The sequence below is a fragment of the Ascaphus truei genome, chromosome 20 (assembly GCF_040206685.1).
Source record: "Ascaphus truei isolate aAscTru1 chromosome 20, aAscTru1.hap1, whole genome shotgun sequence".
NCBI classification, from domain to species: Eukaryota; Metazoa; Chordata; class Amphibia; order Anura; family Ascaphidae; genus Ascaphus; species Ascaphus truei.
In genome coordinates, this window is record NC_134502.1 from 27,831,744 (window position 1) to 27,851,507 (window position 19,764).

At 48.0% G+C, this 19,764-nt stretch overlaps 1 protein-coding gene across 1 annotated transcript; it reads right to left on the minus strand.

Moving 5' to 3' along the window:
• Window positions 1–421: 421 nt before the first annotated feature.
• Window positions 422–19,531, minus strand: TNFSF14 (TNF superfamily member 14). The gene is made up of 4 exons (XM_075577605.1): window positions 19,228–19,531; window positions 16,302–16,344; window positions 2,589–2,624; window positions 422–1,635 (listed from the first exon to the last, which is right to left on the minus strand). Exons 1-4 carry the CDS (start codon window positions 19,450–19,452, stop codon window positions 1,211–1,213), a joined length of 729 nt encoding a protein of 242 aa, XP_075433720.1. The 5' UTR covers window positions 19,453–19,531; the 3' UTR covers window positions 422–1,210.
• Between the last annotated feature and the right edge of the window lie 233 nt (window positions 19,532–19,764).

Genomic DNA, 19,764 nt, shown 5'->3' on the forward strand with positions numbered 1-19,764 from the left:
CGCGTGGGTTACACTCATTGGAAGGCAGTCTCTAGTTGGCGTGGGTCACACTCATCGGAAGGCAGTCTCTCTCGTTGGCGTGGGTCACACTCATTGGAAGGCAGTCTCTCTCGTGGGCGTGGGTCACACTCATTGGAAGGCAGTCTCTCTCGTTGGCATGGGTCACAGTCATTGGAAGGCAGTCTCTCTCGTTGGCATGGGACACTCATTGGAAGGCAGTCTCTCTCGTTGGCGTGGGTCACACTCATCGGAAGGCAGTATCTCTCGTTGGCATGGGACACACTCATTGGAAGGCAGTCTCTCTCGTTGGCGTGGGTCACACTCATCGGAAGGCAGTATCTCTCGTTGGCATGGGACACACTCATTGGGAGGCAGTCTCTCTCGTTGGCATGGGTCACACTCATTGGAAGGCAGTCTCTCGTTGGCGTGGGTTACACTCATTGGAAGGCAGTCTCTCTCGTTGGCGTGGGTCACACTCATTGGAAGGCAGTCTCTCTCGTTGGCATGGGTCACACTCATTGGAAGGCAGTCTCTCTCGTTGGCATGGGACACACTCATTGGAAGGAAGTCTCTCTCGTTGGCATAGGACACACTCATTGGAAGGCAGTCTCACTCATTGGCATGGGACACACTCATTGGAAGGCAGTCTCTCGTTGGCATGGGACACACTCATGGGAAGGCAGTCTCTCTCGTTGGCATGGGTCACACTCATTGGAAGGCAGTCTCACTCGTTGGAGTGGGTTTCACTCATTGGAAGGCAGTATCACTCGTTGGCATGGGTCACACTCATCGGAAGGCAGTCTCTCTCGTTGGCATGGGTCACACTCATTGGAAGGCAGTCTCTCTCGTTGGCATGGGTCACACTCATTGGAAGGCAGTCTCACTCGTTGGAGTGGGTCTCACTCACTGGAAGGCAGTCTCTCTCGTTGGCATGGGACACACTCATTGGAAGGCAGTCTCTCTCGTTTTCATGGGTCACACTCATTGGAAGGCAGTGTCACTCGCAGAAAGGTAGTCTCGCTCATTGGAGAAAGTCGTGCTCATGGAAAGGCAGTCTCGCTCATTGGAGTAGGCCTTGCTCATTGGGAAGCAGTCTCATTTATAAGTATCATTAGAAGTGAGTCTTAAGTCTAACATATAACTCACTTCTGGAGTCCCATCACACTTGGTTGACCTCTTCTCTGCAATAACGAGACATCATCTGGTCTTCCTAGACCATGAAAAGTCCAAAGAAGGATTCAGTTCCATCCTTCACCCGTACGAGGTGTGTCTGGGACATCCTGACATAGACCTCCTCTCGCTCCTGTATCAGGAAGCTGCCACCCAGAAAGCTGCTATCCCGCCACACACCCTCTCCGTTGTCATCACAGAACCTCCTACTGTTCTGCATCAGTTCTTCTGCGACCGGGGAATTTGGACTTTTCTTGTAGACCCCGTGAGTGAATAAGGATGGGGCGTCGTCTCTGGGTGGGCATTTACGTATTCCCAGCTGCAACTTGGAGTACACAAAATATACTCCGGACTGTGTGCACAGGAGGGACCCATTGGTGTATTTCACCTGGTGGAGGAACGCCAGGCCCAGCGTGGGATCCCACAGAAGAGGACCTCCTGGATACGTAGCTGTGAACTCGTTACCTTTAATAAAAAAGGAGAGAGTGTCAGGGAGAAGCTCTAAATGGTTGACCATTGTCCATGCATTGTCCGAGCATGCATTGATCACTACGTATCGAGTCAGGCGCTCACTGTCCAACCACTCTCAGATCAGATAGCCACTGACTGAACATCAAGCCCTCGACCAGTCACTAAACGTTCAGCCACTGACACATATCGAACCACTCAGCCACTGACTATCAAGGACTTCATTGGTCACTAGACATACAGCCAATTCGCATATCAAACCATCCAGTCACTGACTACTAACAATCAGCCACTGATTATCCAGCCACTGAGTGACTATTAACCATGTAGTCATATCCAACCATCCAGCCACTGACTGACCACTGACCATCCAGCCACAGACTGACCACTGACATTAAGCCACTGGCCACCAAGCCACTTAGTGAATATTAACCATGTAGGCATATCAGACCACCCAGCCACTGACTGACCACTAACCATCCAGCCACAGACTGACCACTGACATTAAGCCACTGACCACCCAGCCACTTAGTGAATATTAACCATGTAGACATATGAGACCATCCAGCCACTGACTGACCACTGACCATCCAGCCACAGATTGACCACTGACAACCCAGCCACTTTGTGAATATTAACCATGTAGGCATATTACACAATCCAGCCACTGACTGATCACTGACCATCCAGCCATTGACCCCCAAGCCACTGAGTGAGTACTGACCATATAGTCCCTGAAAACTCCAGCTATCCCACTGACCACACTTTTCCCTCCATTCCGCACTCACCCAATCACCGACCAACCCCCTACCTTTCCCCCCCATCCAGTCACTGACCACCAGAGCTTCTCCCACCTCGTGCAGGCCTTACCCCTCCACCCGCAGAGCATACCGATAATATACCCAAGCTCTTGCTGCTTCCCACACGTACCCCCTCCCCCCCAAACCTACCAGTGACATGAGCTGAGGGGGGTGGCTGGTCCTCACCTGGGAGAGAAAAGCAAGATATAGGAAAGGGTACAGTACCCGCCAAATAAGGCACACGTGGGACACAGATAATGCACGTGAATGTAACACACGCAGATAAAAAGCTGACAATAATGCAGATATAACACACTATTATAACGCAGATACCAGTATAACACACTAATATAACACACACTACTACTGTATAATACAGATATAACACACACTATTATAACACAGATATAACACACACTATTATAACACAGATATAACACACACTATTATAACACAGATATAACACACACTATTATAATACAGATATAACACACACTATTATAATACAGATATAACACACACTATTATAATACAGATATAACACATACTATTATAACACAGATATAACACACACTATTATAATACAGATATAACACACACTATTATAATACAGATATAACACACACTATTATAATACAGATATAACACATACTATTATAACACAGATATAACACACACTATTATAACACAGATATAACACACACTATTATAATACAGATATAACACACACTATTATAATACAGATATAACACACACTATTATAATACAGATATAACACATACTATTATAACACAGATATAACACACACTATTATAATACAGATATAACACACACTATTATAACACAGATATAACACACACTATTATAACACAGATATAACACACACTATTATAACACAGATATAACACACACTATTATAATACAGATATAACACGCACTATTATAACACAGATATAACACATACTATTATAACACAGATATAACACACTATTATAACACAGATATAACACACACTATTATAACACAGATATAACACACACTACTATAATACAGATATAACACACACTATTATAACACAGATATAACACACACTATTATAACACAGATATAACACACACTATTATAACACAGATATAACACACTATTATAACACAGATATAACACACACTATTATAACACAGATATAACACACACTACTATAATACAGATATAACACACACTATTATAACACAGATATAACACACACTATTATAACACAGATATAACACACACTATTATAACACAGATATAACACACACTATTATAACACAGATATAACACACACTATTATAACACAGATATAACACACACTATTATAACACAGATATAACACACACTATTATAACACAGATATAACACACACTACTATAATACAGATATAACACACACTATTATAACACAGATATAACACACACTATTATAACACAGATATAACACACACTATTATAACACAGATATAACACACACTATTATAACACAGATATAACACACACTATTATAACACAGATATAACACACACTATTATAACACAGATATAACACAGATATAACACACACTATTATAACACACACTATTATAACACAGATATAACACACACTATTATAATACAGATATAACACACACTATTATAACACAGATATAACACACACTATTACTGTACAGTATAATACAGATATAACACACACTATTATAATACAGATATAACACACACTATTATAATACAGATATAACACACACTATTATAATACAGATATAACACACACTATTATAACACAGATATAACACACACTACTATAACACAGATATAACACACACAACTATAATACAGATATAACACACACTATTATAACACAGATATAACACACACTACTATAACACAGATATAACACACACTACTATAACACAGATATAACACACACTATTATAACACAGATATAACACACACTGTTATAATACAGATATAACACATACTGTACTATTATAATACAGATATAACACATACTATTATAACACAGATATAACACACACTATTATAACACAGATATTACACACACTATTATAACACAGATATTACACACACTATTATAACACAGATATAACACACACTATTATAATACAGATATAACACACACTATTATAACACAGATATAACACACAATATTATAACACAGATATAACACACACTATTATAATACAGATATAACACACACTATTATAACACAGATATAACACACACTATTATAACACAGATATAACACACACTATTATAACACAGATATAACACACACTATTATAACACAGATATAACACACACTATTATAACACAGATATAACATACACTATTATAACACAGATATAACATACACTATTATAACACAGATATAACACACACTATTATAACACAGATATAACACATACTATTATAACACAGATATAACACACACTATTATAACACAGATATAACACACACTATTATAATACAGATATAACACACACTATTATAATACAGATATAACACGCACTATTATAACACAGATATAACACACACTATTATAATACAGATTTAACACACACTATTATAACACATACTATTGTAACACAGGTATAACACACACTATTATAACACAGATATAACACACACTATTATTACACAGATATAACACACACTATTATTACACAGATATAACACACACTATTATTACACAGATATAACACACACTATTATAACACAGATATAACACACACTATTATAACACAAATATAACACACACTATTATAACACAGATATAACACACACTATTATAACACAGATATAACACACACTATTATAACACAGATATAACACACACTACTATAACACAGATATAACACACACTATTATAACACAGATATAACACACACTATTATTACACAGATATAACACACACTATTATAACACAGATATAACACACACTATTATAACACAGATATAACACACACTATTATAACACAGATATAACACACACTATTATAACACAGATATAACACACACTATTATAACACATATATAACACACACTACTATGACACAGATATAACACACACTATTATAATACAGATATAACACACACTACTATAACACAGATATAACACACACGATTATAACACACACTATTATAACACAGATATAACACACACTATTATAATACAGATATAACACACACTATTATAACACAAATATACACACACTATTATAACACAGATATAACACACACTATTATAACACAGATATAACACACACTATTATAACACAGATATAACACACACTATTATAATACAGATATAACACACACTATTATAATACAGATATAACACATACTATTATAACACAGATATAACACACACTATTATAACACAGATATTACACACACTATTATAATACAGATATAACACACTATTATAATACAGATATAACACATACTATTATAACACAGATATAACACAGATATAACACACACTATTATAACACAGATATAACACACACTATTATAATACAGATATAACACACACTATTATAATACAGATATAACACACACTATTATAACACAGATATAACACAAACTATTATAACACAGCTATAACACACACTATTATAATACAGATATAACACACACTATTATAACACAGATATAACACACACTATTATAACACAGATATAACACACACTATTATAACACAGATATAACACACACTATTATAACACAGATATAACACACACTACTATAACACAGATATAACACACACTATTATAACACAGATATAACACACACTATTATAACACAGATATAACACACACTATTATAACACAGATATAACACACACTATTATAACACAGATATAACACACACTATTATAACACAGATATAACACACACTATTATAACACAGATATAACACACACTATTATAACACAGATATAACACACACTATTATAATACAGATATAACACACACTATTATAACACAGATATAACACACACTATTATAACACAGATATAACACACACTATTATAACACAGATATAACACACAATATTATAACACAGATATAACACACACTATTATAATACAGATATAACACACACTACTATAACACAGATATAACACACACTACTATAACACAGATATAACACACACTATTATAACACAAATATAACACACACTACTATAATACAGATATAACACACACTATTATAACACAGATATAACACACACTATTATAATACAGATATAACACACACTATTATAACACAGATATAACACACACTATTATAACACAGATATAACACACACTATTATAACACATATATAACACACACTACTATGACACAGATATAACACACACTATTATAATACAGATATAACACACACTATTATAATACAGATATAACACACACTACTATAACACAGATATAACACACACTATTATAACACAAATATAACACACACTACTATAATACAGATATAACACACACTATTATAACACAGATATAACACACACTATTATAATACAGATATAACACACACTATTATAACACAGATATAACACACACTATTATAACACAGATATAACACACACTATTATAACACATATATAACACACACTACTATGACACAGATATAACACACACTATTATAATACAGATATAACACACACTATTATAACACATATATAACACACACTATTATAACACAGATATAACACACACTATTATAATACAGATATAACACACACTATTATAATACATGTAACGGGTCTTCCCTATGACTACCGCCGCTACTACGTGCTGTGCAACCTGTGTGGCTCTCAGGAGCCTAAGCCTCCGCTTGGGGAACCTGGGGTACATCTTTATCATACATCTCTAGGTGCAACGCCTCCACCTGGGAGGGATCCCAACGGAGTGGGAGGAGGCCCTCACAGGAACAACCACACAACACTACAGAATATAAAACAGGACGGGCTTTACTGCATGGAAACACACAAATCACGTAACAGCATAACATCAAAACAGCATAACATCAAAACAGCATAACAGCATATTGCGCCACGGCGGACGCTAACCACACTATGCGTCACGGCGGACGCTATCACCTCTAGGCGTCACGGCGGACGCTAACCACCTCTAGGCGTCACGGCGGACGCTAACCACCCACAGTGTGACCCCACCCTGTGTCCAGTAACCCCCACCCAAATGTCTCGTGTTCGCGAAGTCAAATACCACTGTACAGGTGTGTGTGTGACTGCGCAGCCACTATGTTTGGTGATAGGCCTGGTTGGTGCACGTGAGATACAGGTTACCTGCCCGGGCTCCAGCCACGGGTACCGCGATATAAATCCACACGATCCGACGGGGTCCTCCACACCGCGTGGGTTGAAAGTCCAGCGCAACAATGTCACTCCTTGTCGCAGGGTCTTGGGTGGTGTTCTGAGCCCAGAACCCACCTCACAGGGCCGCACGGCTTCAACACTGTGTCCCTGTCTATTCAACCAATAAATGGGGCAGTGTCCCTATCTAGGGCCTGTCCCTAAGCTCCACAAGCTAATAGATGGCTCAGGACCTAACTGGGACCTTGGGGGCTGCTGGCCTAATGCAGAGGGTCACTCACCCCTGCATCTACCTCCTACCCCTAGCTGGTCCGGATCCTGAGTGAATGCGTGGCTGCAAAACCCCGCGAAATGTATCTCTTTGCTAGCAGGGGAATCTGGCCTTCCGATAGGCTCCCTGGCATCAGGTGTCTCTGCCCCTATGCACCCTGGGGGCTGGCATGCTCATCTCGCGCATGCGCGAACTATCTGGTCCTCCCGCGCTGGGTTGGGGCACTGCGCATGCGCAACAGCCCTAACATGGCGGCGCCCTGCTTCCCGAGCCGCCGGGCCGGTAGCAACGCGATCGCGGCCTTAGCGACGGCCCGATCGCGTCCCCGGCAACCGGCCTGCTCGCCGCTCGCGTCCCTAGCTACCAGGGATCGCTCCTTCGCGCACACGGCCCCCCCTCACTCCCTCGTACACAGCGTCGGCCGAAAGGGAGGAGGGGGTCAGCCATGACAGGGGGGAACCTGGCTACATCCTCCCCCTGGTGAGAACTCCAACGTCCTCGCTTGAACCACATAACCTTCCAACAGTGTACAAACTTTATATAATAAAAATGCAGTGTTAAAGTACAACTTAACGATTACTCTAAACGAGATTGTACAGTTCAACAAACATATTGATAACTGAGGCTAGCTTGGCTTTAGCTTGCTGCTGAGACTCATAGTGAGGTGCCCCTAATGAATCATAAGCCACTCTAGTGGGAGGGCGTCTCACTCTCTGACTCCTGCGAGTCTCAGTCTCCATTTCTTCCTCTTGAGACAGACCATCGTAGGCTTGAGGCCTAGACTCTCTGGCAGAGGGTGAACCAGTTTGGGGAAAGTCTCTTTGCAACTGAACATTGTCTCTTTGAGGCACAAAACTCGGAGTGGTAGGATCTAGTGATTGATTACTTGGTGAAAATTCCAATGGCGGTACTTTGTCAGCTGGCCCCTTACTTGTTGCGCCTTCGGGAGGTGCCCACCAGTCTCGGTTGGATGTTCCCTCCAAAGGATCCTGAAGGGTCTCATCTATGGGGCCGGGATTCGCAATAGCCTCTTCAGGCTCACTGTCGTTCATTACTGTTTCTGTTTCAGGTTCACTTTCTCCCAGTTGGGAGATAGGTAACAAGTGGTTTCGGTGCCAAACTTTTACTTTGCCATTCACATCACGTATGCGATAAACAGGGAGGCCCGGCATTTGGGACTCTACTTGAAAAGGCCCTTCCCTCCAGCGATCAGCTAACTTGTGCTTGCCTGGAATCCCTAAGTTGCGTAGGAGAACTGCGTCTCCTGGTTGGAGCGCTCTATAGCGTACTTTGTGGTCGTACCGTCTTTTATTATTGGCATTCAATCGAGCGGTGGCTCTTTCAGCCAACTGATAGGCACGGTGCAGACTGTCCTGGAGTCTCTGCACATATCGATAATGAGCCATGTTGGGTATCCCGTCGGTAGATACCCGTAGGCGGATGTCGATTGGCAGTCTGGCTTCTCTCCCGAACATCATGAAGTATGGGGTGTATCCGGTGGACTCGTGCCTAGTGCAATTGTAGGCATGCACCAAGGCCTCAACATGTTTACTCCATTCTCCTTTTTGGGAATTTTTCAGAGTACCTAGCATGTCCAGCAATGTCCGATTAAATCTTTCAGGGAGAGCATCTCCCTCCGGGTGGTAGGGAGTAGTCCTGGACTTTTGAATGTTCAACAGTGTTAGCAACTCTTTGATCAGCTTGCTCTCAAAATCCCGTCCCTGGTCAGAGTGCATCCTGCTGGGCAGACCATAATGCACAAAATACTTCTCCCACAGCACTTTAGCCACTGTGGTAGCCTTCTGGTCCTTCGTGGGGAAGGCTTGAGCGTATCGAGTGTAGTGATCTGTCACTACTAGCACATTTCCTATACCCTTTGAATCTGGCTCTATGCACAAAAAGTCCATACAAACTAAATCCATAGGCCCAGCACTTTTGAGATGGCCCATTGGAGCAGCACGGGTGGGAAGGGTCTTCCTATGAATGCACCGTAGACATTTTCTGCAGTGTTGTTCAATTGACTCCCGCATCCTAGGCCAGAAGAACCGGTCTCGCACTAAACCCAAGGTCTTATCCACCCCCAAATGTCCATGATCATCATGTAGTGATCTTAAAACGAGACCTTGCATACGCCGAGGTAGAAATAGTTGTCGACGGTCAGGATGATTGTGGAATTGAACAACCCTATAGAGTAGGCCGTTATCCATCTCAAACTTATCCCATTCTCTCATGAGAAGACCCACATCCTCGCGAGGAGCCCGTTTCACCAGTGCAGAGTCATTTTTGTGTAGGGCCTCGCGGACAGCCTTAGCCGCAGGATCATGTGTCTGTGCTAGTACCAGTTCCTTCACCGTGAAGATGACGTCTTGTGTTAGACCCATGCCATCAGGGTGGCAGTAAGCTTCTGGAAGGGCTTGAGGTCGACACCCTAAAGAATCCACTACTCGTAGCTCGGAGAATGCCACTCGGTCGTTTACAATAGCAGCAGTGGAACACATAGCTCTCATTCCTGGTCCTGGAATTTCTTCCCAAGGGCCATCGTCGGCGGTCTCGCCCAGTCCCGATCTCCTAGATAGAGCATCGGCTCCTATATTGAGAGGTCCAGGCTTATATTTCATAGAAAACTGGTAATTGGCGAGGATGGCCAACCATCTGTGACCGGTCGCATCTAATTTGGCCGTGGTTTGTACATAGGTCAGCGGATTGTTGTCTGTTCGGACCTCGAAGGTGACCCCATATAGGTAATCATGTAGTTTGTCAGATATGGCCCATTTGAGGGCGAGGAACTCCAATTTGTGAACTGGATAATTCTTTTCACTGGGAGTCAAACTTCTACTTGCATATGCCACGGGACGAAGCCCAGTGGGGTACTTCTGGTGTAGCACAGCTCCCAATCCGTTAAGGCTGGCATCCACGTGCAGAATGTAAGGCTTCTCCGGGTCAGCATATGCTAGAACGGGAGCCTCTGTTAAACTATTCTTCAGCCTCTTAAATGCTTCCTCACAAGCCGGCGTCCACCGATCCCCGAAGGGGGTCCTTGGGGGGGTCCTCTTCTGCTTGGGTTCCTCTGGATAGACCTTCAGCAGATCGTTCAGCACAGCTGCCTTCTTGGAGTATCCATCCACGAATCTTCTATAATATCCACAGAACCCGAGAAATGACCTCAGCTCCAGCACATTCTCGGGTCTTGGCCAATTCACCACCGCCTCCACCTTGGCCGGGTCGGTGGCCACTCCGTCTGCGGACACGATATGACCCACATAAGTGACCGATGTTCGACAGAAGCGGCACTTATCCAATGAGAGCTTCAGGCCTTCTTTCCCTAAGCGATCCAATACTTTCATCAGCCTAGTCTCGTGTTCTTCAAGGGTGGCTCCGAACACGATTATGTCGTCTAGATAGACCAAACACTCACGCGGACACATATCTCCAATCGTCTTTTCCATAAGCCGTTGGAAAGTGGCTGGAGCGCCACAGATACCTTGGGGCATCCGAGTGAACTGATAAAATCCCAGGGGACAGACGAACGCCGTCTTTTCTTGATCAGTAGGGCTCATCGGAACCTGGTAATACCCAGATCGAAGGTCCAACACGCTAAACCACTGGCTTCCGGACAGTGCGCTGAGAATCTCCTCTATTCGGGGTAGCGTGTATTGGTCAGGCACAGTACGTCTGTTCAATGTTCTGTAGTCCACGCACAATCGAACAGACCCATTCTTCTTTCGTACCACCACAATCGGTGAGGCATAGGGACTCCGAGATCCGGTCACTATGCCGGCCGTTTCCATCTCGTTCAGGACACCCCGCACATCCTCCACATCTCTGGGAGCTAAGCGGCGCGACCTTTCCCTAAATGGCGTGTCATCATTCAGACGAATCGTGTGCTGAGCGCTTCTGCTGCATCCCACGTCCATCTCACTAGTAGAGAACACATCTCGTCTCTCTCTCAACTGAGCACATAGCTTCTCTTTCCATGCTTCTCCCAGGGGAGACTCTCCGAAGTCGAATTGTAGTGCCTCGGCCTCTTCTCCCACACGGGCAGTGTGAACGGTCACTGGATCGTCTACAGGATCCACAGGATAAATTCTACCCAACCTTTGTCCTACTTCCAGCGGCACGGTATGGAGAGACATGTTCTGGATAGACACGGTAATCTTCCTAGGGACAGTAGATGGCCAATCCCGTACTTCAGGTATCATTCGGTATCCCCACTGATTCTCAGACTCGGGGAGGGTCTCTAGCGAGAAGTATCGGTCGTGTTCGTGCCGACTGGGGTACTTGATCAGCGCTGTCACGTGCCTCACTCCCCCTGGTGGAATCTGCAATAACCCTCGCTCTTGATTAAAGATTTCACCATACTGTTCCTCATACGCCACCCTATAGCATTCTTCCCGCAGGCCAGGGGCTATATTCAGGGATGACAACGGTAGCTCACCGGCTTCTTGTAGGAATGAGCGAATCACCGACCTCACAATATCGGCATTCGTGCCTAGTATGATGGGGGCACTGGGATGTTCTCGAGCCTCTGGACAGACCAAAGCTTCCACCAGCATGGGATGCGACTTGTTAGTGTTCAACTGCAAGATATCCAGCTTGACCGCTACTATTCCGTCTATGGGATAATCATCTTTACTCAGTCCCCATAACTTCATCTTTTCGGCTGACTGCAAGGGAAGATGGCTGAGGTGCTGGTCGTAGAATGGACGGTAGATGATGGTCACCTGTGATCCAGTGTCCAGAAGTGCTGAAGAGTATATCCCCTCCACGACGACTCTTATTACAGCGGTGGGCCCTACTCGGCAGTAAGCATCGGCCGGGGGCGTCTCCTCCGTGGAAGGCCCCCCCGACTCCTCGGCAACATCTTCGGGTATGGTTGATAGGGACGAGCTTGCCTTCCGCACGGTCACGGTGTAGGTCTGGGCCTTAGTGGGGTTTGAACAGTTCCTTGCAACATGGCCCTGCTCGCCACAGTTGAAGCAACGGAAGTCTGGGCGGGGACCCGGACCGTCAAGTGACCTGGGAGCGGACCTAGGCACCTCCGGGGTGGCCGTATCCTTACCGCTCTTGCTCCCCTTTGCTTTGGGCACTGTTGCTTCCTTGGTCTCATCCTTGCGCGGGTCTTTGGCCTTCTTGGGCGTATGCAACCTAGTATAGGCCTCATGACCCTTCACCTCATCCAGTAGGTCTTCTAGAGTAGGGGGGTCTCCCTTCTGTAGCGTGCGTCTGAGCATTATCACGATATGGTGCGTGGGTATGGCTCCCCGCAGGAATTGAGTGCGCCTATACTCATTTACTTCTGAGGCCTTGATGACTTGGCGGGAACGTAGCTCCCACAAGAGCAATTGGATCCGTTGTATGAACTCGGATAGGTCTTCCCCCTCTTTCTGGCGGAGATTGTAATACTTAGTCCATAGTTCACTCACATCATCTTCCTTACCATATGCCCGGGTAAGCGACTCCATCATCTGATGTGCGGTAACCCCCGTATGCTGATCTTTATACATCTTGATGGTAGTGGACGCAGGCGGGCGCAGGCACTCCATGATTCGTTGTCTTTTCACCTCATCAGGACAGGTCCACTCTTCCAGTACCTGTGAAGCATATTCCTTCCAAACATCAAAAGCCTCTTCACCAGTGGGAGTAGGGTTTACCCCTGAAAAGAGCTTTAACTTGCGGTATGGCTGAGGGGAAGGGGATTCGTGCTTGGGCCTACCCAGTTGTTGGATGGCCTGGGCTAGTAATTGGATTTCTCCCATTCTACTGGGGCTGGAGCTCCGTCTGCTTGAGCGACAATTAGCACAGGATAATACACTGGCCTCATCCCCGCATACACTTTCTGGTGGGGACAGGGACATGCGCATACTAGTCTCTAGCAGGTCTGTTCTGGGGCTACAGGGTTCGGGTTTTATCGGCATTTCAGGATATATAACAGGACACCCTGAGCTGAGGGCCCCGTGGAAACGCAAGTTGGATGGGCCTTGCTGTGGCGACAATTCACATCCCCCAGTGATTAATACGGTGCACCATGACCCGTCGGGGTCGGAGCGGCGACCCAAGATTCTGGCATCTTCTAAGCCTGGGTACTGCATTAGGATTAAACATAGTTCATAGGATGAGGCATTGGCGGGAACTTGTCCTACAGCAAGGGTTTGTGAGGGCGGGACTTGCCTTTTTACCGCCCACGTGTACACCTCTTGGCGGGAAGGTAACGTGTAACCTAACGACATTTTTGCTGAGTTCGGGCACCCCAGGTCTCAATCTCAGCAGCGCCTCCAAATGTAACGGGTCTTCCCTATGACTACCGCCGCTACTACGTGCTGTGCAACCTGTGTGGCTCTCAGGAGCCTAAGCCTCCGCTTGGGGAACCTGGGGTACATCTTTATCATACATCTCTAGGTGCAACGCCTCCACCTGGGAGGGATCCCAACGGAGTGGGAGGAGGCCCTCACAGGAACAACCACACAACACTACAGAATATAAAACAGGACGGGCTTTACTGCATGGAAACACACAAATCACGTAACAGCATAACATCAAAACAGCATAACATCAAAACAGCATAACAGCATATTGCGCCACGGCGGACGCTAACCACACTATGCGTCACGGCGGACGCTATCACCTCTAGGCGTCACGGCGGACGCTAACCACCTCTAGGCGTCACGGCGGACGCTAACCACCCACAGTGTGACCCCACCCTGTGTCCAGTAACCCCCACCCAAATGTCTCGTGTTCGCGAAGTCAAATACCACTGTACAGGTGTGTGTGTGACTGCGCAGCCACTATGTTTGGTGATAGGCCTGGTTGGTGCACGTGAGATACAGGTTACCTGCCCGGGCTCCAGCCACGGGTACCGCGATATAAATCCACACGATCCGACGGGGTCCTCCACACCGCGTGGGTTGAAAGTCCAGCGCAACAATGTCACTCCTTGTCGCAGGGTCTTGGGTGGTGTTCTGAGCCCAGAACCCACCTCACAGGGCCGCACGGCTTCAACACTGTGTCCCTGTCTATTCAACCAATAAATGGGGCAGTGTCCCTATCTAGGGCCTGTCCCTAAGCTCCACAAGCTAATAGATGGCTCAGGACCTAACTGGGACCTTGGGGGCTGCTGGCCTAATGCAGAGGGTCACTCACCCCTGCATCTACCTCCTACCCCTAGCTGGTCCGGATCCTGAGTGAATGCGTGGCTGCAAAACCCCGCGAAATGTATCTCTTTGCTAGCAGGGGAATCTGGCCTTCCGATAGGCTCCCTGGCATCAGGTGTCTCTGCCCCTATGCACCCTGGGGGCTGGCATGCTCATCTCGCGCATGCGCGAACTATCTGGTCCTCCCGCGCTGGGTTGGGGCACTGCGCATGCGCAACAGCCCTAACATGGCGGCGCCCTGCTTCCCGAGCCGCCGGGCCGGTAGCAACGCGATCGCGGCCTTAGCGACGGCCCGATCGCGTCCCCGGCAACCGGCCTGCTCGCCGCTCGCGTCCCTAGCTACCAGGGATCGCTCCTTCGCGCACACGGCCCCCCCCTCACTCCCTCGTACACAGCGTCGGCCGAAAGGGAGGAGGGGGTCAGCCATGACAGGGGGGAACCTGGCTACATACAGATATAACACACACTATTATAACACAGATATAACACACACTATTATAACACAGATATAACACACACTACTATAACACAGATATAACACACACTATTATAACACAGATATAACACACACTATTATAACACAGATATAACACACACTATTATAACACAGATATAACACACACTATTATAACACAGATATAACACACACTACTATAATACAGATATAACACATACTATTATAACACAGATATAACACACACTATTATAACACAGATATAACACACACTACTATAACACAGATATAACACACACTATTATAACACAGATATAACACACACTATTATAACACAGATATAACACACACTATTATAACACAGATATAACACACACTATTATAACACAAATATAACACACACTACTATAATACAGATATAACACACACTATTATAACACAGATATAACACACACTATTATAATACAGATATAACACACACTATTATAACACAGATATAACAAACGTACAGTACATCTTTATTCTGTATTATAAATGTGTTTTTGCAATAGACAATATTGCTTAAATAACTCAGTATTTATGATTTTTACCCTTCTCACGAGCCATTTTCTGTGAATTGGAATTAATATTGATCTGAAAAAGAAGAAAATTGGTGACACATGGGACATTGAGTCTGACCCTCCCCCCGCAGGGTGACACAGTGACACAGACAGAAGGGAGCTATGAGCCTGTCCCTCCCCCCGCAGGATAACACAGTGACACAGACAGAAGGGAGCTATGAGTCTGTCCCTCCCCCCGCAGGGTGACACAGTGATACAGACAGAAGGGAGCTATGAGTCTGTCCCTCCCCCCGCAGGGTGACACAGTGATACAGACAGAAGGGAGCTATGAGTCTGTCCCTCCCCCCGCAGGGTGACACAGTGACACAGACAGAAGGGAGCTATGAGTCTGTCCCTCCCCCCGCAGGGTGACACAGTGATACAGAAAGAAGGGAGCTATGAGTCTGTCCCTCCCCCCGCAGGGTGACACAGTGACACAGACCAAAGGGAGCTATGTGTCTGTCCCTCCCCCCACAGGGTGACACAGACAGAAGGGAGCTATGAGACTGTCCCTCCCCCCACAGGGTGACACAGTGACACAGACAGAAGGGAGCTATGTGTCTGTTCCTCCCCCCGCAGGGTGACACAGTGACACAGACAGAAGGGAGCTATGAGCCTGTCCCTCCCCCCGCAGGGTGACACAGTGACACAGACAGAAGGGAGCTATGAGACTGTCCCTCCCCCTGCAGGGTGACACAGTGACACAGACAGAAGGGAGCTATGTGTCTGTCCCTCCCCCCGCAGGGTGACACAGACAGGAGGGAGCTATGAATCTGTCCCTCCCCCCGCAGGGTTACACAGTGACGCAGACAGAATGGAGCTATGAGTCTGTCCCTCCCCCCGCAGGGTGACACAGTGACACAGACAGAAGGGAGCTATGAGTCTGTCCCTCCCCCGCAGGGTGACACAGTGGCACAGACAGAAGGGAGCTATGAGCCTGTCCCTCCCCCCGCAGGGTGACACAGTGACACAGACAGAAGGGAGCTATGAGCCTGTCCCTCCCCCCGCAGGGTGACACAGACAGACCCTCGCTCCCGGGCTGGTGTGGGGGTGCCTACGGTCCCTACTTGTTCCCGGGCTGGTGTGGGGGTCCCTACCTGTTCCCGGGCTGGTGTGGGGGTCCCTACCTGTTCCCGGGCTGGTGTGGGGGTCCCTACCTGTTCCCGAGCTGGTGTGGGGGTCCCTACCTGTTCCCGGCCTGATGTGGGGGTCCCTACCTGTTCCCGGGCTGGTGTGGGGGTTCCTACCTGTTCCCGGGCTGGTGTGGGGGTCCCTACCTGTTCCCGGGCTGGTGTGGGGGTCCCTACCTGTTCCCGGGCTGGTGTGGGGGTCCCTACCTGTTCCTGGGCTGGTGTGGGGGTCCCTACGTTTCCCGGGCTGGTGTGGGGGTCCCTACCTGTTCCCGGGCTGGTGTGGGGGTCCCTACCTGTTCCTGGGCTGGTGTGGGGGTCCCTACGTTTCCCGGGCTGGTGTGGGGGTCCCTACCAGTTCCCGGGCTGGTGTGGGGGTCCCTACCTGTTCCTGGGCTGGTGTGGGGGTCCCTACCTGTTCCCGGGCTGGTGTGGGGGTCCCTACCTGTTCCCGGGCTGGTGTTGGGTCCCTACCTGTTCCCGGGCTGGTGTTGGGTCCCTACCTGTTCCCGGGCTGGTGTGGGGGTCCCTACCTGTTCCTGGGCTTGTGTGGGGGTCCCTATCTGTTCCCGGGCTGGTGTGGGGGTCCCTACCTGTTCCCGGGCTGGTGTGGGGGTCCCTACCTGTTCCCGGGCTGGTGTGGGGGTCCCTACCTGTTCCTGGGCTGGTGTGGGGGTCCCTACCTGTTCCTGGGCTGATGTGGGGGTCCCTACCTGTTCCCGGGCTGGTTTGGGGGTCCCTACCTGTTCCCGGGCTGGTGTGGGTGTCCCTACCTGTTCCCGGGCTGGTGTTGGGTCCCTACCTGTTCCCGGGCTGGTGTGGGGGTCCCTACCTGTTCCCGGGCTGGTGTGGGGGTCCCTACCTGTTCCCGGGCTGGTGTTGGGTCCCTACCTGTTCCCGGGCTGGTGTGGGGGCCCCTACCTGTTCCCGGGCTGGTGTGGGGGTCCCTACCTGTTCCCGGGCTGGTGTGGGGGTCCTTACCTGTTCCCGGGCTGGTGTGGGGGTCCCTACCTGTTACCGGGCTGGTGTGGGGGTCCCTACCTGTTCCCGGGCTGGTGTGGGGGTCCCTACCTGTTCCCGGGCTGGTGTGGGGGTCCCTACCTGTTCCCGGGCTGGTGTGGGGGTCCCTACCTGTTCCCGGGTTGGTATGGGGTCCCTACCTGTTCCCGGGCTGGTGTGGGGGTCCCTACCTGTTCCCGGGCTGGTGTGGGGGTCCCTACCTGTTCCCGGGCTGGTGTGGGGGTCCCTACCTGTTCCCGGGTTGGTATGGGGTCCCTACCTGTTCCCGGGCTGGTGTGGGGGTCCCTACCTGTTCCCGGGCTGGTGTGGGGGTCCCTACCTGTTCCCGGGCTGGTGTGGGGGTCCCTACCTGTTCCCGGGCTGGTGTGGGGGTCCCTACCTGTTCCCGGGCTGGTGTGGGGGTCCCTACCTGTTCCCGGGCTGGTGTGGGGGTCCCTACCTGTTCCCGGGCTGGTGTGGGGGTCCCTACCTGTTCCCGGGTTGGTATGGGGTCCCTACCTGTTCCCGGGCTGGTGTGGGGGTCCCTACCTGTTCCCGGGCTGGTGTGGGGGTCTCTACCTGTTCCCGGGCTGGTGTGGGGGTCCCTACCTGTTCCCGGGTTGGTATGGGGTCCCTACCTGTTCCCGGGCTGGTGTGGGGGTCCCTACCTGTTCCCGGGCTGGTGTGGGGGTCCCTACCTGTTCCCGGGCTGGTGTGGGGGTCCCTACCTGTTCCCGGGCTGGTGTGGGGGTCCCTACCTGTTCCCGGGCTGGTGTGGGGGTCCCTACCTGTTCCCGGGTGGCCTCCAGCTGCTTCTGTACCTTCCTCAGGATGTGGATTTCCGTGGCCGCTCCGCACAGCGCCAGCAGCGCCAGTATCAGCAGCGCCAGGCGAGGGAGCCAGTGCCCCCTGATCCCCCTCCTCCTCCTCACGGGCAGAGGGTGCGGGGCAGCGGCATCAACCTGCGAGTCCACCGTGAACACGGACATCGGGTGTTGCACACACGTGTCCATCTCATGTGCAGCTGGTACTTCTGTCACAGGAGGAGGGGGGGAAACACACACAGCTCGGTCACCAGAGGGAGGGGACGCGGAGGAGCTGGGGAGAGACATACACACACACACACTAACACACACACACACTAAACACACACACACTAACACACACACACACACACTAACACACACACACACTAACACACACATCCTAACACACACACTAACACACACACACACACACACACACACACACACACACACACACACACACACACACACACACACACACACACTAACACACACACACAAACACACTAACACACACAC